At 46.3% G+C, this 16499-nt stretch overlaps 1 protein-coding gene across 6 annotated transcripts in view; it reads right to left on the bottom strand.

Moving 5' to 3' along the window:
• Positions 1 to 16499, bottom strand: part of ABHD18 (abhydrolase domain containing 18) — a 1329419-nt gene that overhangs the window by 765162 nt on the left and 547758 nt on the right. For all 6 annotated transcript variants that reach the window (XR_011282243.1, XM_069631098.1, XM_069631095.1 and 3 more), the window contains one exon: positions 7947 to 8025. Coding sequence is in view for 5 of the 6 variants with exons in the window: in XM_069631098.1 (XP_069487199.1) it covers positions 7947 to 8025 (79 nt within the window). In the remaining variant the exon portion in view is untranslated. The remainder of the gene's footprint in view (positions 1 to 7946; positions 8026 to 16499) is intronic.

Consider the following 16499-nt stretch of genomic DNA (forward strand, 5'->3'; position numbering starts at 1 on the left):
CTGCAGACCATTCCTGCCCGGCTAACTATCGCCCTATCTCCATCACTCCTTTCCTGGGCAAACTCCAGGATAAATTGGTTGTCCCCCAACTGAAACTTCACACCGGATGTGCCGGCTGCCTCCATGACCACTAATCTGGCTTCAGAGCATCCAGAGGCAGGGAAACTGCTCTCCTGAACACCTGTGAAGACCGGCTCTCAAATCTTGATTCCAACTCTCCCTTTGCTCTGATCCTTCTCAATCTTGTCTTTGCCTTTGACACGGTCAACCACACCATCCCCGTAAATCATCTCTGTGGTAACCTTGGAATCACGGAAAGGGCACCTGCCTGGCTGACCACCTTCCTTTCTTTCTAACCAACCTTCGCAAGTGCAACTTGGCGCCCTTTCCTCTCCGCCATCTCACTTTCCGCATGAAGCGTCCCTCTGGGCTATATCCCATCACCGTAGAATTACAACTACCTGGACTCACTGGCCTACTTGAGCTCCACCTTCTCTCCTCACTTCCAGTGTTATGCTGAAGACGCACAGCTGTCTTAAGCTTTTCTCCTCAACCTCTTCTTCCACTCTCAGACTGCCCGACTGCCATTAAGGCATGGTTCTCTGCTAATGATCTTTGCCTTAATGCCAGTAAGACCGAGATCCTTCTCATTGGGATGCCTACTCCCTGCTTCCCTCCCTTTCTCTCTCTGGCTGCCCTCCTTGGGTTCCCTCCCCTCACCCTCTTGGGAGGCAAAAAACCTTGGGGTCATCTTCGACTCCTCTCTCTCCTTCGCCTTCTCCCCTCACATGACAGACCTTGCACAGAAATCCAACTTTCAGCTTCACCTCCTCAGAGGCATTCTTCCTTTCTCACCTTTCCATAGAAGCTGTCTCCAGATCCCTGGTTCTCTCTAGGCTGGACTAGTGGAACAGCCTCTTCTTCAATCTGCCACTTTCCTCCATCTGCCCCCTCCAACTAATCCAGAACAGGACTGCAAGACTTACCCTTGGCCTCAAGCCCAGGGACCACATCTCTCCAGCCCTAAAATCTCTCCACTGGCTCCTGGTGGCTGCAAGGATCAAATTCAAGACCCTCTGCATCACCCACAGGGCTTTTTGGGGCCTGGACCCCACAACATCCAACTTTCTCTACCTCAATATTTCAGTCCTCTGGCTCCAACTCTTTGCAAATCATACATTTCTCCAAGCAGAGAGTGGGGAGGTAGATGTCTTTCTTCAGCTGGAGCCTCCCTCTGGAATGGCCTTCGTTCCCCTCTCATACTTGAGCCTGATCTCCTTAAGCTCAAGACTTTGCTTTTCTCCTCCTCCTTCCCTCTCCCCTGCTAATGTCCCCCTGCCGTTGCCTGGTCCCTTAAGTGCCTTACAGGAGCCAGGCTCTCCTCATCCAGACTTCCCCAGCACCCCTTAACTAGTACTGGCCCTTAAGCACTCCTTCCTGACTATCCTGAATCTAGTCCACCCCGTTCTCGCACTAGCTGACTTTTACTTACCCCTGGTTCCCCTGGAACTTGCCCTCTTGGGCTCCCCTCAGCACTTGCCCAGCCCCTGGGGCCCCAGCCTTCTTGCACTTCTCTCCTCCCCCCTCCTTTTTTCCCACCTCTTCTGCCCGGACCGGACCCCTCCCCCTGCATTTGTGTTACGTTCACCTGATATCCCCGGGGGCGCCTGGAAGGCTCTGAGATATGGAACCCTGGATGCGTAGTTGCCCAGTGCCGAATAATGAATCTGCAATTACAGAAGGGAGAATTTGACTATCTCTAGACTGTCTCTAATGGGTGAATCTCCCACACCCCTCTGACCGATTCCCTTCCCAGTGGGTTCTTTTCCTACCTTAGTTATTTGTAGGGTGATCTATCCGTCCTGCGTTTCTTGTGCAGGGGCGCTTGACGTTTGTTGGCGAGCAGCCCGAGTTGCTTCACTGGTGCAGTACCCCTTCATTGGGCACAGGCCTGTTGTGATCCCGAATTTGCTGGTAGGCAGGTAGGTTTGTTAATTGTAAGTCTTTGTTCTATTTATGGTGGGAACTTGTTAATGTCTTTATCTCCTTTTCAGGTGCGAAGGTCTTGATGCTGGCATGCCGGATTGTCAAGTACTGAAGTAGTAGGATCCTGCAGGAGTGAAGCTGGCCCACCCAGCCCCATAAGCCTGCCAGCCCAACAATCCTGATACTATAAAACTATTTGCCAGGCAAACCCAAGGGGAAAGGGGAATGGAGAAAACAACAGCAGGTCGCAATGTTCTAATAGCAGCTATGGTAGTGGTTCGCCGGAAGTCCTTAAGCTAACACTCACAGGTGAGTGATGTTCCTTCTTCTCTCGGTTTCCACAGATTGCAGCCCAGTTGAGATGCCGAGTGCTGGATGGTGTTTTCTCAGTTAAACCAGAATAATCGTGTTCTTGTAGGATCGCAGGAAGATGCTTAAGACCAGGAGCTGGACACAGTGAGCGTCATGTTGTGGGTTGCAGAATAACACCAAGCTTGTTCTGCAGTCAGGATGTGGTTTATATAGCCCAGGGAAAGTAGTTTCAGGCCTGCCACACCCAAAACACTAGACCGCATGGCTTGGTTCTTAGAACTAGACTGTGTGGGTGCTTCCATGTTGTATTTAAAGGCCCATGTACATAAACGGGATCTAGTTTAACATATGAGTCTGGTGCCAAAGGCGCCAGGACTGGCTCCAGGAGACCTTCTGCAGTGGTTTTAAGGCCCTCAGGGTTCTGGTGGGAGACTGCTTGTGGCACAACTTGTGCCCCCTCACAATGGTCATGACATTTGTCACTGAACTTGCATGCTCCGAATGCAAGGCCTCGTAGGACCACTTATTGTTGCTTTTCTCCTCTATCCCCCCCACACCTCCTTTTGTGTCTTGTGGCGCCTGGAGACACTTGTATGTAGGCGCCTTACAAATCACCAATAAGTATATAATTATCTAGTACTAGTTCCAGGAAATGAGGACTTTCATTAAACATCAAAGACAACTCTGCTATCGTACTTCAAAATACACAATACAATTCATAATTGCTTTACTGTGTAACTGGCTAGGTTTTTGCGTCTTAAAAAATACACAATATACAAAAGGGATAAAATGGCCAGGCCTTCTAATTGGGTTTTCTAAAGCCGATTGCCTTCTAATTATTGTTTACTGAATTCTTACTGCTACTGAAAAGCTTTTCTGATTCGACTTAGTGTGTGCATTTTGACTAGTCGCTTTCAATGTTATATTAGTTCTATCTGTGAGGATCTTTAACTACTGAGGCAATTAACTGTTCCTGTTTTATGTGGGTGATTCTCCCACTGCTGTATCAGTGAGGCACATGCTGGTCTTGTTCTTTGTGACACAAATGTGGACTGCTGGGTCCTATGGTGTTCGTTATGCGAGTGTGGCTCGCACTGCTGTGGTGAGGTCCTAAATGTACATCTTCATTGTGGGGGTGCTTGCACTGCTCCATCCCATGCAGTTCTTTCTCTATGCAAGTGGAACTTATACTGTTGAGACCCACAATTTATCTGCTCCAAGTGTGGTAATCTTGTACTGTTGAGACTCAGCGCTTTTCTGTTCTATGTGAGGAAGGCATGATCTACGGAGATCCATGGTATACCTTTTCTATATTAGGAGAGGAGTGTGCACTACTGAAGGCTATGTTGCACCTGTTTTGTATGAGAGGAGCTTCTACTGCAGACAAGCATTCCTGATCTGTTCCGTGTTTGGAAATCTTCTATCCTTGCTTTACACCTTGCACTCAGTTCCACTTTTTCTACATGATTAAAGCTTGCAACCGGGTTGCCCTGATTCGCTTTTTCTGTTTGTGGGAGGGGCGGGGGGGGAACCTGCACAGTTTCTACTCAAGCTGACCTGCTCTGTGCAGGTGAACAGTGAAAAAGCTTCTACTGCTGCTGTAACCTTGCTTTATAGAGTATTAGTGAGTGCTCATCAGCTCCATTTGTGAGAGGGTGTTTGTGCCACTGCACCATGCGCTTTATCAGTTAATTGTGCGATCAACCTGCCTTTCTGTCACAATGTAGAAAGCTGTTGTATGGTAATGATTTCCACAGAGTTTTAAATCTTTGCACACGTCGGCTAGACGTCCCATACTTTTTACTCCCTTGCAATACTCCCACCTCAAAATCACTGACCTCACAGGAAATAAACTTTGAATCAGCAGTCAGTGTCTTTGGTAAGTGATTCACACTGACCCCACCACCCCCTGCATAGACATCTGCACACAATAATTTTAAGGAATAACTCACAGGTACCCATTGCAAGGGGAGCACAAGGCCCTAAGCCCTCGTGGGAGGTTGCAGCAATATTTATAAGCGTTATGACAGCCACTGGCACATGACAATATAGTCTGGGCGATTCCACATATGTCAGACCTGCCATGTCCTCAGAGGAGATGAAGAAAAAAATAAATCACTCAATCATGTTCATGGAGCAGAAATGCAATTGGGTGTGCCCTTCAAATTGCTGAGCTTCAGTAGCTGCTTAAGTACCTCCTCTGATGCACAGTCCCGTGCACACCAACTCAATGCAGTTGCTCCCAGTAAGTAATGGTATAGGATTGGTCGGTCCCCTGTTCCGCCACCCCTGTCTCTAGAGCACCACTCGTGCCCCTGTGTAACTCTGCACAGGGCCCACACAAACCATGACACATCTGCAGTAGATCCCAGGAGACGCGGCGGCACATGGTTTCCTACAATGCCTGGATGCCAACATGCACCTGTGAAAGCGCTCCATTATCTACAGCGTCATAACTCGCAGATCATTCTGGAGGTCGGGTACCCCAGAACAGATGAACGCTTCTCTCCTCTTCACACCCTGTTTCCAGTTTGCAGAGTCTCACAGATTTAATTCAATCTTTATTTGCGTTTGCTGCTCACAGCGCTTCGAAATAAGTTAATTTGAAGCCTAATCAAAACCAAGGCAGCTGGAATGTTCTACTAGGTGGCCATTTTGAAGGCTAGCAGCAATTGGATTTTTATCTCAATGTCTTTAAAAGAAGAGGTTAAAGCGGATGCAGTTTTTTAAGATCCAATTATTATGGATAACACAGGATTATCTGGTTGGCAAAGACAGAAGACCTGATGGTTCAGCAAGAAGAAACGTAGAAAAAGTTGTTAAAGATAAAAGGAGCAACAAGGTAATTGGAAATATCCTCTGACTTTCTGACATTTAAGGGTTTCAAAAGTTTAACAGTTTTATATTAAAGCATCCAGATAGTGGGAAAGCAGACTGGCAGTCGAAATGCAGCACAATTCAGGAAACAAATGTTTTGAGGTACTACTCCAATTTGGAATGAAGTTTCTAGGGTGTGTGACGAAGCGAGGAAATGTGTCCCTTCTCCCCAGGGTGGAGACACCCCACGCAACCTGTGAGGTTAGGGAGGCGAGTCTTCTCTTTGACACCCTCCCTCTCGGTCAAGGCAAGTGGGACCTCACTGGGCAAAATCCCCCCTTTGGGGACAAGGACTCCCATTCCTGTGAGGAACACCCTAAGCCATACACCTTAAAGGCATTATATGGGACTATGAGAAATAAAGAACAGTATGAAATCCAGAGATTTTCCTGTAGACAAAGCCACAATAGGTCAGCACGAACAAGAAAGAATCTGTCTCTTTAAGGAGAAACCACCATTTAACAGAGACGAGTAGACTGGAAAAGGAGGATACGCCGAGGAGAAGCGAAGAAGAGAGCGAGCGTAAGCAGGGGAAGCCCTGTGACAGCTGAGGGTGGTGGAGCAAAGGAGAGCTGTGGAGCCTGTAGCTTTCAGAAGTGCTGTGAATGCGAATTAAATGCTGGAGGCCCAGTGTTCACCTGCACTGCAGAGCCGAGGGGACTGGAATGCAAGTCCTGGTGGTGGCATGACCACAACAACTTTGTGGTGGGCAGTGGTCCCATCCAACACCACCAAAATCACCACACTGAGTGAACAGCGAGGAGCCCAGTTACCCGCAGCCATACCTGTTAGCAGAGAAGGAGAAGAACAAGAGCAGGATTCCAGCAGAGTTCAAGAGAAAGCGGACCAGAGCCAAAGAGGAGAACCGAAGCAAGTGGCGGTCCCCGGGACATTTCCCTGCCAACCCAGAGGTAACAGGGAGAACGGGAGAATTGGGAGGATGCTGGGGAATAGCTATACGTCCAGAAAACCTGTTCCAGAGAAATTGCTGAGATATGGAATAGGCGACAAACTGGAATTGTAACAATGTGAGAAAGAAACACAAATAAACCTATAACAGAGACCATTAAGGTTTTTATACAAATACCTTGGGAAGAGGGGAAACTATCCCATTAAGCAAGAAGTGCAGAGTGGAGGATATCAAGAAAGAATCATATGAGTGCAAAGTGAAGGCCAGCAGAGCCCATCAAGGAGAAATGCTAAGTCACCTCAGGAGAGGAAGCAAATGAATTGCCAAGAAACGCTATCCCAGTGAAGAAAATATATGTCCAAGGACTTCAAAAGGCCTAGCAGCAGGATCAAAGGATAAGGCAGAGGGCAAAATTGAACACTGTCCAGAGAAAAGAAAGTAAACCCAAAAGCCTACTGAAGGAGTTACAAGAACTGGTACAGAAGCTGATAAGAGACTATTTAAAAATATCCTACTAAAAGAACTTTGGAGTAAAGAAGAAACTCTGAGAAGAGACAGTCAGGAGAAAGGGGACATCCCCCTGCCTTCATTTAGTTGGTTAGAATAGGGGTAGGACAGCAGACTTTATTTGGAGCCATTCCAACGACTGACGATCACCTTCACTATTTATATAAGCAGGGAATTCCCTCAAAGCAAAAGGGAAAGATGGGCAGTATTCTTATCATTTTTATAAACAATCAGTGGAAATGTCAACACAGTGTCCAAGACTTCCTCCTGACCCATCATAGATGCCAAGCAGGAACATTAAAGATGGGAGTTGGAGAATACAACAAAAACTGAGCCCCATCATCAATAGATAAATGGCAACATCTACAAAATAAATTACAAACACATTAAAATATCAAACACTGTACATTTAAAACAATAGAATGAGATTAAGTGTTTTAGTAGATTGTGCATGGAATCGATGTACCAAGACCTACAATGGGATTCAGATGTGTCTGGCTTGAACATTTCAAGGTCCTATCCCTGACAAAAAGACATTCTTAAAGTTCTCAGGCGCACTAGTGCTTCAATCTCCGCATTTTCTGAATGGTGGGCTAGCGTCTGCACTTTTGACCTTATCCCTGTCTGTTTTGCCAGGGCGGTCGCTTTGTTGGCAAGGAAGACTGCGGGAGACCCCTTCTAGTTGGTATTTGGGGACTTCACCAAAGACACAAGCAAAAACAAACTCTGGCAAGCAATTGCACTGCTAAGGTGGAATTTTTTCAGAGCAATTAAAACGGATCATAAATCTTTTGAATGGACATCTGGGCTGAAGTTAGGTTTGATGGAAAAGGGACATTGTTAAAAATATATTTAAGAAATGATGGCCTTGCATCCAGCCCTGGAGATAGGCATTGCCTGGCTGTTTCACTCCTTATAATTAGGCAATTACTGACAAAAAAAGAAAAACAGAGTGTTAATGCACACACAGGCATGCTCCTTTTGCTGCTGCCTGCACAACCGTGTTAATTAGTTGAAACCACAGGAATCAGAGGCAATGCCATGTAGAGTCATATGGTTTGAAGATTGCCCAAATAATAAGAAAAATATTTTCATTCAGAGTAAATACTCAGCACAAGAAAGAATGTGCTATACCAAAAACTCTTATGTAAAGCCCTATTTTCTTTTTCATTTATGTGTGGCCGACACGCCAGATGCATGGAGTAAGGCCAGGCTATTTCCTCCAATTTTGGGTAGCTTTCCAGTAGCAATACCCCTATCCCAATAAGACTAAAATAGGGGTGTAGAGTGCCCCCATTGATTCTAACTTTCATCCAATATATACTCCAAGAAACAAAAAAAAGGTCAAACCTACGTGGTCTCCTGTGCCCGCAAGATGAATGCACACAGGTCGGTGTTTACTTTTCCATTCCTTTGGCACGATGAACTGGAACCTTAAAAGAAAAAAAGATGAGCACCAAAATGTAAACACCCATCAACAACACAAAATAACTACACTTTCAAAGGCGCAACAGCAGACACATAGCAAACACATGTACGTTACCCATCTACAATATGTAATTCATGCAATGCATGTTGCATAAAGAGGTTAGACACACCATTTCTTTGCAATTTTTGATGTACAATAATTAATTTTTCTAGAAAGTAGCAAATGTTTTATGGATGGTAGCAATAAAAACAAAATATAAAAAACATTTTCTCGAAGGTGTCATGACTGGAATCGACAGACATGTAATTCAAATAGGTAATACAAGAAACCTGAAGTTATCTCACCCGCTAGTCCCCGAGGATCTATCATCCAGGTGGCCAGGACACAGCCATCGCTTTTGGATCCAGTTCCTGGGGGTGGACCAATGCAGGAGGATCACCTAGACGAGGGGTCTTCGGGGAATGGAAGTGGGAAACCGTATGGCGAGATGCAGTATCCCCTTCCCTATAACACCTTTTCCCGATCCATCCAGGTAGGATACTTAGGAACTCAACCCCCCCCCCACTTTCCGGACACAAACAATTTCTCAAGGAAAGCTCACTGTGAGAGAAAACGGACTGACACCCGAGCCGTATACCGGACATGCCCCAACACAATGTTCAGGCAGAGTCCGGCAATACCTGATAATTACACACACTTGACCTGCATCACACTTCCCTACACGGATAAAAGGCGGAGCATGAAACCACACTCTGAGAAAGGCAAAGCACACAAGGAAGCAGCAGTTCCTAGATGGCAGTTTAATACGAGGAGAAAGACGGCAGGACCGGAGAGGGTTGCAAGGAGGGAAGTGCCCTTGACCTTTTCGGAGAAAGGCTGTTACTTTCAAGAGCCTTTGAGAATAAGAAACATAAGAACAAGAATTAAAGCTGACGAGACCTGCATTGTGTGTCGGAGGTACCCGGAGCCCTCCCGTGTTGAAAGCCAAGGCGTGGAGAAGCGTTTGCCACCATGGTACTATGCTTGGCTCCTACAACAAAGCAGCACCAGTAAAGTCAGCACAGCAGGTGAGTCAGGGAAACTGATAGCAGACCGGGCTGTGTTAGCGCCAAGGTTGCAAGCAGCAACATTGTATAGAGAAATCTGAAGAATAGTGGGTGAAACATATGCGACGAGCAACGTGAATGATTAAACAGCAGATGAGTGACTGAACATTTGAAGCCAAGACAGATACCGTAAACAGACTGGTCTGGTGCAACGTGGGTGCTCATTCGAAGGTCTCTGACAGGTATCCAACTGAAAGATGTTGTAAAATGGAATTGTGAAATCGAAGTGGTCCTGTGCAATGGGTCAAGCTAAACTCTGTGCACATTTGAAAGTCTTCGATTGTTAATACTCAAGGAAATTGGTCTGAGCCCAGCTGAGGGAGATTAATTGTGTAAAAGGGGATCTGAGCCCGGAAGAGGGGGATCCAAAGTAGTGAACATTGTATAGAAGGATCTGAGCCCAGCAAAGATGGGTCTGGGGTGAAGAGTTAATCACCTGAATTGAATGCTTGTAAGAAGAAAATTACTTTTTGCATTTGTTTTGGTACATCAGGCCCTCTGAATCAAGGGACTTTAATAAGTAAAGAGACTTGGGCACATTAGGCCCTTATGCTAGTGATTGAACTGTATCCTTGTGCCGAATAAGCCAGAGATTGTGCTACCCACAAGTGAACCGCCTTGTCTCGTGCTGAAAACGTGGGGAAGGAAGGCCAACGGCCTGAGCATCCTGACCTATCATTTTGTGAACATTTTCTTTTTCATATACACTACCCCCACACTATTTGTATTTAGAGGTAAGGATTGGCAATAGTTTTTTTTATTATAGGCCCTTTTTTATTTGACAAGACATCACTAGGACTGCGTTATTTTTTTATGGTCATAGCTTGATCCTATCTGTAGATTCAGCACTAGATAGGCGTTTATCATACTCTTGTTGAAGTTCAATAAACACCCTTGAACTGTGGTCACTTGTGTGTCTTACTGTTGATTCCATGCCTAGTTAGCAGAAGATCTCACTGGGTCGAAGTAGCTTTGATAATGCCCCCCATTAGGAAAGATTTCTCTTTTGGTAACTTTCCCTCCATAGTTTCTTCAGCTTCACTTCCCCTGCCTTTTGCTCAATTGTTATGGAGAAACTGATCAGTACTTCAGACTATCAGTACTGGGAAACTAGGTTACCCTTTTTGTAACTTTTTAACATTGCACATATCATCTTACAATGCAATTGCAGTGCAATGCGGACACTTTTATATCACCGTAGCCTTTTACACTTGGGATTTTTGATTACTTTTATATGTGCTTAAAAGCAAGCTGGTGGCAGCAATTCTATTTTTTACCATTTTGGTATTTTTTGGTATTTTTGTAGTGTGCACATTCGTGTTTACCACGTATGGCTACTAAACACAGCTAGTGCGCTAAAATGGACATGCATGAGATTTGTCCTTGTCCTCTTGACATATTGTAGTTTGTCCTTTTTGCCTTACCAGATCAGGCTATCCCATATAAGGTCATGAACTTGCCTGGGAAAGATGCAGGGGGTGGGACTGTCTTGTCTCACTCCACATCTGTGGTGCCAGAAAGTCTGGGTTTGGGGCATGAGTAAAACCAATAGTGTTCCCTGATTGGACAACTACAGCCATTTCTTCAGATCAGCATTGGAGACAAGAATACCTCGTATAATAACAGCCGACTGAAGATTCAAAGAAGACTCAAGAAGAGGCCCGGCATCCCTTCCTGCGTCTGGCACGGTGTATCCTTGTTGGACTACCTGATCTGCAAAGGCACTGTGCAGTGCTTTAAGCCCTGGACTGGTGGGACCAACCCGTCTCAATGTGTTCGATGATCCAGCCTAAGTGTCCCTGGACCACCCGATGGACTATCCAGCTCTCAAATGGCTACCTTGGTAGAACAGTTACTGTTCCGCATTTGTACCTGTAACTTTGATGGTCGTCAGCTTGTGGTAATAGTCGCTCTACTGGCAAATTTGAGCCTTCCAGCCTCAGGGGATCCTGTCGTGGGAGGACCGCTGCTGGAAGGATGGTCTGCCATCGTCTGTGTGCGGTGGCTGTCGCCTTCTCCTGTCCTGTGAAGTGTACTGAAGAGGGCTGCATCAGTGAATCTTGCATTTCTCGGGAGGATAGCTCAGCGGCAATGTGCTCGCCTTGGAAGCAAGATGACACAGAGCAACACGGGTTCGATCCCCGGGTCCGTGCTTAGAAACCTCTGGGTATTAAGCGCGTTATAAATAACCTATCATATCATCATCAAAGGGTTGCACTCTGCCCCGGGACCAGACTGAGAATACTTGCACACACAGCTCCTGGGCACCACTCACCAGAACCAATAGCAGGATATCCAACCTCCAGTGACCTATCCAGTCATCTGGGAAATTGGTGTCCGGGGGTAAGAAAATGGAAAGCATTTGCCTCCCTCGGTACTCCATAGGATAACATTGAGAACAAGTCTCTTAGTATCCTTCGATTCAACAGCTTTTTGGTATTCGAAACCGAGTAGTACAATCTGAAAGATGAGACAATTTACTTACCTAGCAACTTTGATGCATCGCTTCTTTTGCACAGTCACCAACACAAGTAACTTACCTGCTACTGTTGCATTCGGGGGAGCAGCACTGTGGCTCCTATGACTTTTGAATACAAAGCCCCATTCTTCTTATGGATTGAAATGCTAAATTAGCGAATACCACTTGTGACTTGGTTCCACCATCTTTATTGCACCACTTTACTCACCACTTGATTACTTTATTCAAGTAATCAAGCGCACAGAAGGCGCTCCAAGCAACGAACCCTTAACAGATTCGGCGCTTAACTGTCGCACAAAATTGCTACGGCTCAGGTAGGACTATGTCCAGCACACCAATACAGGATTTTGTCCCTGTAGAGACACACCCGATCCTCACCCCCATTTTTATCTGCTTATCTTTAGATGTCCCCCACACAGTGGCACATCAAGTGACAGTCCCTAGTGAACTACATTCGTCCTGAAGACGGCACCAGAAATTCCAACCAGCAAATGTGTGCCAGAAACACAATTTGTGTGTCAACTAGATAGATGGGCGGATACTCTGGCTTGATGGGGGGTGGGGGGAGTTTTCCCTTTTTTTTCTTTTTTTTTTTTTTTTCTCTTTTTCCTTTCTCGTATTTTCTTTTGTGGTTTCTGTAAATAATTAACAGTTGTATTGTGGTGTGTGTTTGTTTTTCTAAAATATAAACTCAATAAAATATTTAAAAAAAAAAAAAACTAGATAGATGGGAGGTCAACCGGACCACATTCTAAGTCACTATTTTTTACTAACCCACACTACAAAATCAATGAATGTAAAGAAGCAATGTATGAGGTTGATTAAAAAGCCTCAAAAACTGTACTACCCGGATCATTACGGTAAAGCAAAAGACTTTGGTTAATAGCTGCGCACAGCTAGGTTTTAAATCACACAAATAAAATAAATGTAAATGTACTGCTTAAAAATACTGGGTGTTCTCGTACGTACAGACTAACCAACAGTGAACTGTGAAAAGTGTGCTGGCTCAATTACCGGCCAGTGTGAAACAGGTGGGGTAGTCTAAGTTCCTTTCTCCTTTTACTGCTATACCCCTCATAACTTAGGCTCCCCTTATCAAAAAAGAGGGACTCTACCCCTTGATATCACAAACCACTTTACTTACCTTCTTTGTTCCCTGAAGTCACTGAAAGCATTTTAAGAATCTATGGTAACTGTATGGCAATGCATTACTTACCGTAAAAGCATTTCTGATGGTTGTATCTGCTTAGATTCACATGCTGTGCATAGGTCCGACATCCAGTGGTAACTGCAGAGTATTGCATTTTGTTTTTCGGAGTCGAAAAGGGGACGTCGACAAGGCGTGTCTGTAACACTATCCCTATAGTGACGTGCGTTGTACCCACAATCCCTCACGCGTCGAGGTCCCTCTGTTTGTATTTTTTCTGCCCTGAGGGAGCCTTCTTTACGCGAGTGAGTACAGAAAAGAGAGATGTAGAAGAGGTCTATGTTCCTTCCATCCGAGCGGGGAGGAAGGGTGGGCGCATGTGAATCTAAGCAGATACAACCATCAGAAATGCTTTTACGGTAAGTAATGCATTGTCTTCTGATGTTTGTTAATCTGCTTAGAATCACATGCTGTGCCTGGACTAGCGAGCAGTACCCGGAGTTAGCGGTGGGTTATGAGAAGGAACAGTAGAGAAAAGATGTCTTAATACTGCCTGTCCCACCTGGGAGTCAGATCTCGAGTGTGCATCTAGACAGTAGTGTTTTGTAAAGGTGTGCACAGAACTCCAGGTAGCCGCTTTGCAGATGGACTCAAGGGGAACATTTGCAATGAACGCTATGGAAGCCCCAGTGCCTCGAGTGGAATGTGCTCTTGGCTTGAAGGGTAGTTCTCTCTTAGCAAGAGTGTAACAGAGAGTGATGCATTGAACAATCCATCTAGATATAGTGGACTTTGAGACTGCATCTCCTTCTCTTCCTGCTGCCACCGAGACAAAGAACTGATTAGTCTTTCCCAGTGGTCTAGTTCTTTCCATGTAGAACATGACAGCTCTGCGTACATCTAGTGTATGCAGACTTTTTTCTCCCAAGCTGGAAGGGTTTTGAAAGAACGTTGGTAGTTCTATTGACTGGTTTACATGAAACTTCTAGATGAATTTTGGTGCAAACTTTGGGTGTGTGCGTAGAACCACCTTATCTTTGTGAACTGTTACGAAGGGGTCTAGAACAGAAAGAGCCTGTAGTTCACTTACTCGCCTAATGGAGGTGATATCTATTAGGAAAGCAGTCTTAAGAGTGAGGTCCTTAAGAGTTGCTTTGTGCATGGGTTCAAAGGGAGGGCCCATGAGTCTAGACAGTACCACATTCAAGTCCCATCCGGGAGCTGGGTTAGCTATCGGAGGGTGTATTCTCTCAACCCCCTCCATGAAGGCTTTGATAACTGGTATCTTCCACCACGACACTAAGTTGGGAAGTGGTGTATGCAGAAAGTGCCGCTAGGTGGACTTTAATGGAATTGAACACTAGACCTGAATCCAGTAAATGGGTCAGGTACAGAACAATGTTCGTGGGAGAGCAGTCAACCGGGTTGATTCTCTTACCTCTACACCAGATGACAAATCTTTTCCACTTGCTAGAATAGCAGTGGCGAGTATTAGGTTTTCTGGCTTCCCTGAGGATGTCCATACATCTCTGCAGGAGTTGTAGATGTCCAAACTCTATGATCTCAGGATCCAGGCTGCTAAGTTCATGGTCTGAGGGCATGGATGCAGTGTCCTGCCCTTGTCCTGTGACAGCATGTTGTAAGGGCATGGAAGTCTCACTGCGGGAGATAAGGACATCTCCATCAAGTGAGCGAACCATGGCTGCCGGGCCCACATTGGGGCCACTAGTATCATGGTAACCTGCACCTGGTGCACCACCTAGTTGAGAAGGGGAGTCGGGGGAAAGGCGTAAACAAATTTCCCTGACCTTTGAATCGACAGATCGTTCCCCTTGGACTGGTTTTGGGGGTACCTGGAGGCGTAACTTTGGCATTGTGAGTTCTCCAGTGTTGCGAACAGGTCTATTTCCGGGAATCCCCATTGCGTGAAGACGTCTAAGACGATGTCTTCGTGCAATTGCCATTCGTACTCTTCGGGCAGGGGGAAGTATCTGCTGAGTTCGTCTGCTAGCAGATTGAGTTCCCATGGTACGTGTTGTGACAGTAGGAACATGTTGTGTTTGAGAGCCCACTTCCATATATTCTGGGACAGCTTGGACAGTCCTGGAGAGTGGTTTCCCCCCTGCTTGTTGATGTAGTACATGGCTGTGGTGCTGTCTGTAAGGACCATCACTGTCTTCCCTTGTAGGTGTTCCTGGAAGGCTTTTAGTGCTTTGAACACCGCCAGTAGCTCCAGTAGGTTTATGTGCTTGGATGCTACGTTCGGAGTCCAGACTCCGTGGGCAGTTTGATGGGATAGGTGAGCCCCCATCCTGTGAGGGATGCGTCTGTGGTTAGAGTGGCCTCCACCGCGGGTGTGGCAAAGGGTTTCCCTATTATCAGGTTTTCCTTTGTCCACCACCGTAGCGAGAGAACCAAGGCCTGTGAGACCACCACTAGATCGTCCCATTGTCCGCTGGCCTGACACCACTGGCTGTTGAGCCACTCTTGCATTGGGCGCATGCGCAGGCGCGCATGAGGTACCAAATAAATACACGACGCCATCATACCTAGCAAACACATCGCTTTGCGCACCGTCACCTCTCGACCTGCCACATATTGGGGGATCTGAAACCGCATGTTTTGGACCCTCTCGTTGGAGGGGAAAACGAGGCCGTCCCTTGTTCGAATTAGAGCCCCTAGGAATTGTTGGACTTGGCTGGGGTCTAAGCTGGACTTCTTCTCGTTGATGGAGAAGCCCAGTTGGAACAAAAGGTCTACAGTCTTTTGGGTGTTTGAGAAGCATGTCTCGTAAGAATCCCCTGTTATGAGCCAGTCGTCGAGGTAAGGGTATACTGGGATGGATAACCTGCGCAGGTGTGCCGCTGCCAGTACCTTCGTGAATACCCTTGGTGCAGATGCTATGCCGAAGGGTAGCACTCTGAACTGGTAGTGTTTACCCTCTATCATGAACCTGAGGTATTTTCTGTGTGCTGGCAACATTAAAATATGAAAGTATGCATCTTTCATGTCCAGTGTTGTCATGTAATCTCCCTGTGATAGCAGTGGGATCACTTCCGTTAAGGTCACCATACGAAACTTCTGAGGTTTGACAAACTTGTTTGCTGGGCGCAGATCTAATACAGGGCGCATGGTTAGATCCTTTTTGAGTACAAGGAAGTACACTCAATAAATACCTTCCATTAACTGAGATAGAGGCACGACCTCTATGGCTCCTTTTTCCAGCAGTTGGTCCACTTCTTGGAGAAGGATGGAGAGGTGTTCTGGTGTCATGCGGCGTCCCCTCGGGGGTCTGTATGTTGGGGAACTGTTGAACTCTATACAGTAGCCGCGGGCTACGGTGCAAAGTACCCAGCGGTCTGATGTTATTCCCTCCCATGCTGGAAGAAAGGATGTTAACCGGCCCCTGACCGGCGTTGCATGGGAGGGGACGCGAATCTTCGCGTCACTTGGTGGTGTTGTTGGCTTGGGAGCCTCTGGGGGTGGAACCCCGGCCTCTTCCCTTGCCACGATGTTGACCCCTCTGATTGTACTGGCCGCTATTACTCTGGTAGTTGCTGGCAGAGTACTGTTGGTTTTGTTGCTGGCGTTGTCCACGAAAAAAGCGCTTATTACCAAATCCCCGCCTCTTAGGGGGTTTAGAAATTTGGTCTAAGGTCTTTATAGTATCAAATTCTTTTTTCGCGTTCTCCAGCGCGTCATCCACTGCTCTCCCAAAGAGGTTGGATTCCTCTATGGGTTTATTA

This window comes from Ambystoma mexicanum, chromosome 6q (genome assembly GCF_040938575.1).
Source record: "Ambystoma mexicanum isolate Mex_15411 chromosome 6q, UKY_AmexF1_1, whole genome shotgun sequence".
NCBI classification, from domain to species: domain Eukaryota; kingdom Metazoa; phylum Chordata; class Amphibia; order Caudata; family Ambystomatidae; genus Ambystoma; species Ambystoma mexicanum.